The sequence below is a fragment of the Vipera ursinii genome, assembly GCF_947247035.1.
Source record: "Vipera ursinii genome assembly, chromosome: 9".
In the NCBI taxonomy this organism is placed as follows: Eukaryota; Metazoa; Chordata; class Lepidosauria; order Squamata; family Viperidae; genus Vipera; species Vipera ursinii.
This window is the reverse complement of record NC_139523.1, coordinates 17930109-17941578: the sequence shown is the minus strand read 5'-3', so window position 1 is coordinate 17941578 and position 11470 is coordinate 17930109. Positions and strand designations below refer to the sequence as shown.

The 11470-nt window shown below is 40.3% G+C and overlaps 1 protein-coding gene across 7 annotated transcripts; it reads left to right on the top strand.

Moving 5' to 3' along the window:
• Nucleotides 1–350: 350 nt before the first annotated feature.
• LOC310644513 (FXYD domain-containing ion transport regulator 5-like) lies at nucleotides 351–9816 on the top strand (the record flags this gene model as incomplete). Of its 7 annotated transcripts, none has more annotated exons than XM_083369593.1 (11): nucleotides 1215–1336; nucleotides 2422–2479; nucleotides 4704–4790; nucleotides 5910–5978; nucleotides 6591–6625; nucleotides 6662–6728; nucleotides 6892–6936; nucleotides 7096–7134; nucleotides 8178–8252; nucleotides 9203–9251; nucleotides 9402–9816. In XM_083369593.1, exons 1-11 carry the CDS (start codon nucleotides 1244–1246, stop codon nucleotides 9424–9426), a joined length of 642 nt encoding a protein of 213 aa, XP_083225719.1. In that variant the 5' UTR covers nucleotides 1215–1243. The 7 variants fall into 7 exon arrangements, with proteins under 7 accessions (XP_083225722.1, XP_083225720.1, XP_083225723.1 ...); XM_083369595.1 differs by having other exon boundaries at nucleotides 1216–1336; nucleotides 6606–6625; XM_083369596.1 differs by lacking the exon at nucleotides 1215–1336 and adding an exon at nucleotides 351–440 and having other exon boundaries at nucleotides 6606–6728.
• Between the last annotated feature and the right edge of the window lie 1654 nt (nucleotides 9817–11470).

Sequence of the window (11470 nt, the reverse complement as noted above, 5' to 3'; positions counted from 1 at the left end):
GAGTTTTTCCAATGTCCTTTCGCTGCATCACAGTGCCCAACATTGGTACCCATCAATGTTGGGGAAGAACCAGGCCACTTTTTTGCCACTCTCTCAGCCCTGCGGAGAAACAGTGAAGAAAAGCCAGGTTGCCTTTGTTCTCTGATGAACAGCCTGAGATTGGGTTACTGTGAATTTTTTGAACAGAGAAGGCTTGTATTTCCAGCCAATGCACTGGTGCCTTCCGAAAGGCACATACTGTACATGTATGCTGCTGGTCTTTGTATATACATACCCCACACACTTAGAAATGTCGGAGCACGTGCCTTGTGACTCACACACCCACTCTCCGGGGCCAGGAAGTGGCAAGAAGAGGAAATGATTGGTGCGGCCTTTCTTTCTTTCCTTTCCAGATGCTCGACATGCCACACTCCAAAGGCTGTGAAGCAGCCGCCATGAAGGTGAGCGACCCCTATTCCCAGTTTTCTTTCTAACAACTGACAGCCCCCCGTCCTTCGGTTTCCTGCCTCTGGAACAATGTGCTAGCTGGGAACTGCTTTGCTGGAAGTTAACTCTTTGGGTTGAAGAACCTGACTCTAGATAAAAGAGGCGGCGGGGTGGAGGGGAGAGAGTAGTGGCAATAAATGAAAACCACATGTCCCACCGAGAAAATCATGGGAAGAGATGGAAGGTCAGTGGTAAGCAGAAAAGCAGAGTTGTAAACCAGAAGACAAGACAGGAAAGGACAGTGAGATGCATTTCTCCCCACTTTTGTTGGCCCTGAAATGCCTTTTTCACTCCTCCCTCGTCTTGCTCACAGGAAGTTCTTTCATACAAGAAATGAAAACTTTGCTTTATAGTTAATGATTGGGGGGGGAGAGAGCGTAATAGTTCAGCTGTAGCAGTAGATTCCAAAACTTTAAGCTTCAGAGTTAGAGCAGTTTAGAACTTTAGAACTTGCTGCTGTTGTGTATTTGTGTGCGTGTTTGTGTATATACTATTGAGAAAACAAATAACAGCAGAGAAAAGTCATTTGCCTTCTCAGTTACAAAGCTAACAGTCAGGAAGGGGATAGTTAATTTCAGGGATGTGTAGGCTACAGTAGATTGGCAGGAATCCCGTAGGAGAGGGTTTAGCAAATCCACCCAGCCTTATGATGCAGAAGTGAGAGGCCACACTAGGTTTCTGTCAGCCCCAACGGTCTTTTGTGATGAGGACTTTGGCTGGCTGACAGTGCCAAACGGCCTTCGCAGACAGCAATACTATGGCACGCACGTTTTTGGGAGTTTTTCTCCGGCAAACTGCAATATCCTCAGCTGTCTCAGTGAAAGGAAGATCTGTTCCACTGGATGGAAATGTCAGTATTTTTCCAGCTCGGGAGACTTGGATCTACATGGGACTATAAGCTTCATCAGAGCTTTTGAACAAATCAGAAACGCCTGTTAGGTTGTGAAGCGGTCACTTAAGACAGAATCACGCAACATGTAGGAATTTTGTGAGTGTGTGAGTGTGAGTGTACAAACGTTCCCTGTTCTATTACTTGCTTTCTAAATGTCAGATTTATGTGGTCAGGCATTAGGAAGTTTTGTTTGTGTTTAGCGCACTGCAACACAGTGCTAAAAAAGGGAGGGAATATTTGAATTATCTATTTTGATGGGGAAATATTTCCTCTCACCCATGTGAGTTTATTAATGTAAGGGTTTGGATAGACTTCTAGATTTAGGTGTTTCTGTTAAGAAAACATTTCATTTTTTTTCATTCGTGGGTGCCACGTTGGTAAGCATTGAGAAACAGAAAAGAAATGCCACTCGTTTGTTGGCTTAAAGGATGAATTTGATTCAGTTTTTTAAAAAGGCTGCTGTTTAAATAGATGAGAAGAATTAGATTTTGCTGGTTCATTACAGAAATGATAAATGCACGATCCAATTCTTGATTTCACTTATTTTCCATATTGGAATTACTGTAGTAAACGTGCATAGAAAAAATAGGTTGATTGCATATTGTTTAATCCAAGCTAATTTTAAAAACAACTGCTACGTTAATGGAATATGGGCCCGTTCTGAAAATCTGGGAAACTTTCATAATATTGAAAAAAGATCTTTCTTTAAACACAGAAATATCTGCAGATGAGGAACAAGACTGTATTTATTCCCACACTCTAAAACCATTAACATTCTTTATCTTGGCATCTGCTATTCTGAATTTGGACAAACTAAAATGTATGACTCTCATAAATTATGTCTAGAGAATCCTGTACTAAGGCAATTGCCTACTCTGTGACATAGGTGGGATCTGCACTTGTTTTATAATTGTAACATGTCCCCATATTGGTTTTATTGATAAATCTTTCTGGGTTGATTATGTGATGATTCAAGGGTGGAATCATGGGGCAGAGTTAGAAAATACATCGCAGTTGATTCATAATTCTGCTTTTTCCCCCAGCTCATTTTTTTTGTCCTACTTGCCCTTGCAAATCTCACAGTTCCTGTAGTTTCACAAGGTAAGAAGCTTGCTATTTTTTTTGACATGGGTCTAGATATGTGTGTCCCCTCATTTCCACAGTAGTGACCAGAAATGGGTTTTGCTCATTTATTTCTACAGTGAAATAAATGCTATGACTATGACTGTCAACCTTTCATACTAACTGATACGTGGGAATCTTTCAGGGTTACAGGAAAACATAGCAAAACCTTACAGCTTAGAGCCTGAGATCACCTGGGTAATCCAAAGGTCAGTTATTTATACTTTCTAAAACCATTTTATCTGCATCCCAGCGGGAATGACAAAATGTCAAGCAGAGTATGGCTCTCCCAGCCTCCACAATGTAAGAAAAAGATCCCGTAGTATAATTTTGCATCTCTTAGTTGGAGTATTTGCTTACTGGCATTATGGCAACAATTAGGTCCATATCCATGCAGTTCTCTTATACATATCAGAGATTCTAAAAGATCCTTTTTTACTTAATTGTAGTACTGGGCTTTTTTGTTGTGCTTTTCTTAAATTCACACTTAAATGCTTTAAGTCTTAAATTCACTTAAATGCTTATTTATCTAGAAGTTACCCACTGATTTATCCTTGGGTCTTAGTCAATGTAATTTGCAGCTAGCATGGGACAATTTTTGATGGTGTATGTAATTTATAAAGATGCATTCAGATAAATTAAGATGGGGAGAGGAACAAGAATGAAAACTATGCAGAGGACCTCTTTTTTATCACCTCCTGATTTCCTTTTTGCTGTAATATCCACAAGAGGTGGGAAGGAAAATATCTGGAGGATTGAGCTAAAAAAATATTGTGATTAATTTTACCCTTGCGATGAAAATTAATTCTCTCTAAACAAGCCAAAACATATGCTGGCATTTTCCATATTTCTTTTTTTAAAAAATCCACAGCGACAATTTCACATCTTTTCTTGCATGCGTTGCAAAGCTGAGAGCCAGATTGTCTTTTTAAAAATTATTTTTAAATATTTGCAAACTGCTGGCAGAAAGAAAGGTGAGGAAATGTACCCAACTTGGGATCATAAGCTTACGACAAAGGATGAGAAGAAGAAGGGAGTATGGGACATGTTATGAAGGAAGGAAGGATGACTATCCTGGCATCAAATAATTGTACAGGTAGTCCTTGATGTATGATCAAATTTCTGTCACTAAGCAAGGTAGTTAAGTGAGTTTGTCCCATTTTTACCACCTTTCTCGCCACAGTTAAGTGAAGCTGCTTCCTGGGGAATTCTGGGAGTTGAAGTCCACAGGTCCTAAAGTTGCTAAGATTGGACACCCGTGGACTAGAGCATTGGCGAGGAGCCTATGGGATCTTGGGCTATCTTCAAACCATGAGGAATCTTTTTCTAAGCCATGTCTCCTCTTCAGGCTGGAGTGCACTCCTTATCACTTCCAGTATTAAAATCTCCCATGCCTCGCTGCAAGATCTTACTTTTCCAATGACAGCTCTGTTCATTGGTGGTTTCCATTTGTTCTTTCAGTCAAGGCGGTGTTGAGTTTAAGCTACTTTTTATGGTTGCATTTTGTACTTCTAGTTTTATTTATGTCCTGTTTTGCTATACATTGATGAAAGATATTGGTAACTGGCAGGATCACTTGAAAAACGTTCTCCTGGCAAACCATGTTAGACTCCACCCAGGTCATTGCCACTCTAGGAATTTATAGCATCTTCTGGAGTCCTCCAAACTACTGCTTTGCCAAACTAACAGTAATGCAGACAGGTTTTATGTCACTTCACTGATAGCTACTAGATGATGCAATGCAATTTCCATGCTGTAAATCATTATGACAGAAATTAGTGATGACATCTGAGGAAGGAACAATCTTGGAAGTGACTGCCTTTAGGTCATCAGATTGAAGTGAATTCAGTTTGAATCCCCATTCAACTTTGGTGACCTCTGAAGAGTTTGACTTCCTTCTCTTTTCTTTTTATCTCAGCTCAATCTGTTACTCAAGGGCAATGTTTCTCAACCTTTTCAACTTGAAGACATGTGGACTTCAGCTCCCAGAATTTCTGAGAGTTGAAGTCCACACGCCTGGAGTTGAAATCCATATGTCTTAAAATTGCCAAGGTTGAGAAACATTGCTCAAGAATGTGTTAAGAATAAAAAGGGGAAGTTGCACTGTTCTGAACAATTTGGAGAAAAGATGAAGATATACCCCAAAGCAGTTAGGAGAGTTGGACAGAAAAAGGGATATTAAGCTGACTCCATCTTGATCCAGTTTCAGGTAGTCCAACTTTGATAGTTCAGAAGGAAGAAGATGCTGAAGGATTTCAAACCACAACAGAATCTTTTCTGAGTACCGTGGGTAAGTCTCTTACCAAAAGGGTTGGCAATCTCCAGTCTTACTCAGCTAAGCTAGCATTTGTGTCTAATTAAGTATATATTTCCCATTCCTAGATTGTTTTGCTTCCCTGAAGATGTATTTTTAGAAGGGAACTAATTGATCGGAGAAAAGGGCTAATTTCCTTATGATGCTGCTTCATTCCTTTAAAATCTTGCTAAAGTTATATGAGCATATAGTTTATGCCATATAACGGAACATTTGAGTGCAGTTTGGAGCTGTCATTTAGTCCAATGCGTAACTCTTTTTGAAAGCCAGGGGGTTTAAGATTCTTGAGATGGAGAATTAATTTTAAAAAGAAATGAATCTGCTGTAAAGCGGTTCGTTCGTTCGTTCGTTCGTTCTTCTTCTTCTTCTTCTTCTTAGCATTCCTCTCCCGATATTTCAGCTTCCCAGTCTCCAAAGCATCTGACTTGATAAATGGATCTACACATAGTGATGGGGGGGGGGGTGTGTGAACTGCCAAGTTCTCATGTAAGAAGAGGACATATTTCACTTTATGATTTAACACAATACTTTCATGATTTAATGAAACACTTGGTGTTCTCTGAGTTTGTCTCTTTCCTCATTGCCAGGCTAGGTCACATCATTATGATAGAGAGCCTGTTTGCTAGTGGTTAAGGCAGCAGACTATAGAAACTGGGAGACTGAGAGTTCTAGGCCTGCTTTAGGCATGAAGCCAGCCGGGTGACATGAGCCAGTCCCTCCCTCTCAGCAAGCAATGGCAAACCAGTCCTTTGAAGAATGTTGTGGGGGTTAAAGAATCAGCAAACTCCATTTTCCCATTGCACGACTGATCTTATCTAGCCTGGTAATGTCTGCAGAGGGGGAAAAAAAAGTCTTACAGAACACCACGAACCAAACATTTCAACTCAGAGCGATATAGTAATTATTCAATGTTTGAAATGATCACTGGATCACTTGTATTCATTTAAAAAAACAACAACCTGCAAGCCCTTAATTTGAGGGCAACTGGATGGAGCTGACATTTAACCATCAGTTGAAATGTAACCTTAGGGTGAGAGAGAAATTCATCTATTTCATACATTTTTCCTTCTCTATGCTTTGTTTTTTCTATGACAGGGGAGTTAGCAAATGAAAGTTACAAGGCGGAAAATCTAAGCTTTCTGCAGGAGAATGTATCAACAAATGGTATGTGATATTGTGTACATTGTTAGATGTTTAGTCCACATAGTTCACTTGGCAGTTGTCATCCAATTAAAGCAGTCAAAGAGGACAGTTTTGATTGATGTCCAAACCCAGCGTGAGATTTAAGTCACAATTTCTGAGCTGACATAAAAACGTATTTGGAATTAGGGTTAAGGATTCCCTTTCTCTGCTTAATGCTTAGTTGAAGAATCTGTAGTGCAGGGGTATCAAACTCAATTTCATTGAGGGCCGCATCAGCATTGCGGTTGCCCTCAGGGGGCCGGGTGGGTGTGGCCTGGGTGGGCGTGGCCTACTGGGTGGGCGTGGATAGAATGCGTATGGCCTACTGGGTGGGCGTGGCCAGCTCTACATCGTTCGCATCAAGGGTGCCTATGGGGGCCTGGGCAGGAGTGGGACAGATCTGAGGGTCTCTGGCAGAAGGAGGGTCTCTGGGCCAGGGCCAAGGCAGCGGGGGCCGTTCCCTCCCTGTTTCCAGGGTGGCTTCGCGGGCCGCATGAAACCACTTCGCGGGCCGGATCTGGCCCCCGGGCCTTGTGTTTGACGTGTCTGCTGTAGTGGATAGGGAAAATCCGCAAAATAACATTTTTTTTAAAGGGCATTCTTTTCTAGAAGTGAAGACACCAGCTGAATTGACAACACCAGCTGAAGTGACAACACCAGCTGAAGTGACAACACCAGCTGAAGTGACAGTGGCTCTCGGTACAAGCATTGTGCAATCCAAGAACGCTCCAGGTGAGGTCACAACTGTGAGTCCAAAGAATTTTGAAATACATTTTCAAACACCTTGAAAATCAGACCAAAAAAAATCCCAGAAGTTTCTTTCACAGGGGAACATAACTTTCAAAGATGATGTTCTTGTCACAGTAAATTTTTCCTCTGGCATTATCTTTTCCAGAAGATTACACACCTCAGCTACCATCTGCTGACCAAGAAAAGAGAGGTATTTCTTTAATTTATTTGTGAAAGATTTAAAGATTTCTGAACTGTTTGCCATCTATTGAACAATAACATCTACAATCTTAAGTAAATGCTGGTAAATATAAATATGTTTTTCAGTTCTGACATTTCCCCATCAATATGTTTCCGCCTCTTTCCATAGATGCTGAGGCGAAAGAATATCATGATATTTTCTTTTATGGTGAGTTTCAAACTGGACCGGGTTGAAGAAAGGTGAAACCTTCAAGGGAGATTTCCAAATTCCTGCAAAAAAAAAAAGGCTTGAGGGAGAAAATATTAAAATAAAATGTGTATGTTACTATCAATGTGTGAAATTAAGCATTTTACAGAATGCCTACGAAATCTGTAGAACACTAAAAATTGGATGTCAAAATATGAAATGTTTAATATTTCACACATCACCTAGGCATTCTTTGCAACGCCAAAAGGCAAACCGGCAAAGTATAAAATGCTGTCACTAAAATTGCCACTCTAGTTTTCCTTCTTGCAACAAATAGGTCAATACTGTGTTTTTTTTTTTTCTGTTGTCTCTTTCAATAAGGAAGTCCTGTAATTTATTTTGTATTTCTTTTTATTTTCATAACTCTTTTTATACGTTGCTGGAATAGTTCTTGTCATTCTGCATAATGCCTTGGGAAAGTATACAATGCCTAAGGAAAGTATATAGCATATTAAAAATAACATATTTCCTTCTTTGCCTTCAAACGTCACACATTCTATAGATTTCCTAGGCATTCTACATACTATGCCACCTTTTAACACATTGCTGATGCATGTATGTATGTACACACATGTATTGGCATGAGGAACCTGAGGTCCTCCAGGTATTGATGGCCAATGGAGAGAGATTCTGGCACTCGTTTGACCACATTGGAAGGCTCACAGGTGCTCTGATGCCCATGTACCCAATGTTTATATTTATGCTGCTTGTTAAAATCTGATATGCTGGAAACTTAGTGGCTACATTCACACAACACTTTAAGCTTGGTCAGTGTTTGTTTGTTTTTAATTTGAGAGTATTTTGATGGCTTTACATGTTTGGTTTGGTTCATGATTCAAAATACTAAAGCCAGAAAGAAAAAAAAAGAATGATCTGGGAAGCAGGTCAGACAGGTATGAAGGCAGTTGCCTTCCATTAAGCATCAATGGATGCTCTTGAAACTGTTCTCTCTCTTCAGTTCCAGATGTCCCAAATCCATTGACTTTTCTCCATTTGTTTTTCAGATTACCCGTCCTTACGCAAGTGGGGTTTGGTAGCCGCTGCCATCCTTTTCATCTTGGGCATTCTCATTCTTACCTGTAAGCCTGAGAGACTGGAATGAATGAGTGAATGAAATTTATCTTATTAACTAAAGGTGGAAAGTGAAGGATGAAATAAAAGAACAGAACCATGTTTCATGTCATCGCCTTACAACCCTAGTTTAAACAATGATGGCTAGCATTAATCAGTTCATCTACATTGGCCTTGTGTTGGCTGTCTCAGAAATGTTACCTGCCTAACGGAAAATGCTAGAGAATAACACCAGACCATAATTATCGCCATTTCAAATCCGAGGTACTTCAGAAAAACGGCAACTTTTAAGTGGGAACACTTAACTTTGCTATCAATTTCTATGGCTGCCTATCCATCCAAAGAAAATCTGAGTGGTGGATTTGAAATCAAGAGAGCTAAATGTTATTTAATGTTATTAGATGTTATTTAATGTTCAGGGAAGGCCTTGGGAAACACATAGTTAGGACACAGTGTTTTCTACCATGAGTTGGCGATACAATGCCTTGGTTGGGTTTAAAGATGCTATGTAGGCTGCTATTTTTGACCAAGGGGCAAACTATAGGGCAGGGGTCTTCAAACGTGGCCCTTTTATGACTTGTGGACTTCAACTCCCAGAATTCCTCAGCCAGCATGGCTAGCTGAGGAATTCTGGGAGTTGAAGTCCACAAGTCATAAAAGGGCCACGTTTGAAGACCCCTGCTCTAGGGAAAAGTGATAGTGGAGGTTCTATCTAGCTTACCAGATACGCTCCACCACAATCCAAGCACCTTAGTCTACCAGGGGTAGGCAACCTTGCTGGCTCAGGAATCCTGGGAGTTGAAGTCTACGAGTCATAAAAGAGCCAAGGTTGCCTGCCCCTGGTCTACACAAACGTTAGTGCTAGAGGCAGATGACGTGCCGTCTCTTCCCATTCTGTTCTGAATTCTAGGAAAGAGCATTGCTCAAATAACTTTGTTTCCTTCCTTTTCTCTTCCAGGTGATAAACATGGGAAATTTCCACGATGCCGAGGGAAAAAGCAGGCGAGGTAAGCCTACACCTGGGTTGCCCATTCTATCCCCTTATTTTGGTGCACTCGATTGCACGAAAAATGGAATGGAGGAATAGAATTATGCTTGAGAAATATGTCCGATTCTCATGCGTGACCCACTCTGATCCCGATTCTTGATCTTTACAGAACGTATGTGGTGTCTCTGCCTTGAAACCACTTTGCCGGAAGCCTCGAAAGACTCTGCTGGGAATGATTTGGCTCCACCAGAGGGCATCCTTTTTTATGGCGAGGAAATGTTTGATGTTCTCCCAAAACCATCCCCCTGCCATCCGAGCTTTCCATTTGTGCTTATTACGAACTTGCAACATAAGTTCATTGTTATTGTTCTCTCCCCAAATTGTCTTTTCGTTACATTAAACTAGTTCCTTGGCACAACCACAGGGCCTGGAAATTCATTGTTCCTTTCTTTGCCTCCCGGAGATCAGGGCAATGTGAATTATAACTATTGTTCTTGGTTGCTTAGCAAAACTTGTCTGTGCAAATTCTCTGCCAAGAAATCTCGAGTTCTGTTCTCTCAATAAACTTTTGGCGTGGTTTGTTACTTCTAAATTTCCTGACATCGACTCTGTGCTGTTTTTGGCCTGGTGTGGGTGTAGATTATATTTACATATCCTTGTTCTGAAAGAAGCTATGATAGCAGAGGTATTATCATGGCATTTGGAAGCTGTCAAATTAGATGACAAGGTAGAAAGATTCAAAAAAAGGGAGGTTTTATAAGAGGCAAAAAAAAGTTCTCTGAGTTAACACGTCATATTAAATTACAATCTGGTTTATCTGGCTTTGGTTCCTCATAATGGGGGGAATTCAGCCATCGTAGTTTGTAATCCATGTTGAATAACCCCAGCTAATTGAAAGGCATTCAATAAACCCATAATTAAGCACATCACTGCTTACTGGAGTGGGTGAATTCGAACTGGGATTTATGGCACTTGCCATCTCTGCAAAAGGTAGGAGAAAATACATGAGTCAAGATCAGGCTTGTGAAAATGCACAGTACTGTGTATTGCTTTAGCTATGAAAACTGGTTCTAAAATAAGAAGTGATACTTTAGCCAATGATTTTGGAGGAGATGTACCCAAAGCAAAACAAATCAGCCTCCCTCCTACCGCCTACTGTAGATCTTGTGAAATTCTTACCTCGATTGTTATTTAAGGTAGTTAATGGTTAACACTGGAGAGCTGAATTCAAAAATAATAATAAAAAACACCCTCCAAAACTCAATCCTAGGAACCTGACATTCTGTAAAGCAAAGTATCAGAATGGTCCTGCTGTATAGGCCAGTGTTTTTCAAACTTGGCAACTTTTAAGACGCGTAGACTTCAGCTCCCTGGATTCCCCAACCAGCCATGCTGAAGTCCACACATCTTAAAATTGCTAAGCTTGAAAAACGTCAATGTAGGTCCTACATCTATCCTTGAAAAAAATTAAAAGCTGAATCGCCGAAGGCCAACATTTTTCTTGAAATGTTGCCCTCAAAATGTCAAGGTTAACGAAAAGTGATCCTGGGGAATCATTTTAGGGGAGTTAACCAAAGCAACAGGGAATGAAAAACTCTAGAAGATTTTATATCTAATGCATAGGCTATATGATTGCGCCTGTATTTTCTTGGAATGTTTTTTTAAAAAAATATTTGGGCGAGGGTTGCGTGCAAATATCCATCCTTCCGTCTCAAACACACAACAAAACCAGCCCAAGCCTTCCTCATATTATGCCTGGGAAAATGTGCAGGAAAGTATAAACAGAACTTAATATGACTTTTCAAAACGAATCCCTTTTAAAAGCAGGTGAAACAGAAAAAACGCTAAACCTTGGGAAAATAGCTATGAGAGGAGAAGACCTTGGCAGATTTCAACCAGAAGATGGCAGCAGAAAGATTCTTGTAGCTTTTTTTTTTTTTAATTTTTACATTAAAAAGATGTGCAACCAGGCTGTCTTTAGAATTTGGGCTTATTAAGTTACAGAATTCCATTCTTTCCTGAACTCAAGTCTTCCCCCGCCCTCTCTTTTTTAAATGGTTTGGCCTCTACAAAAGAAAACATGCCAAATAGAGGCTTACTATGATTTTACGTAATTGTGTGTTTCTCCCAATTCTTTCCCCCGCCCATCAAAAAATTCCAGAGGGAAGGAGTCTCTTATTTTATACAATGATTGAACAAGCCTGTTGGATCCTGAGTTCTTTATCAATAGACATCATT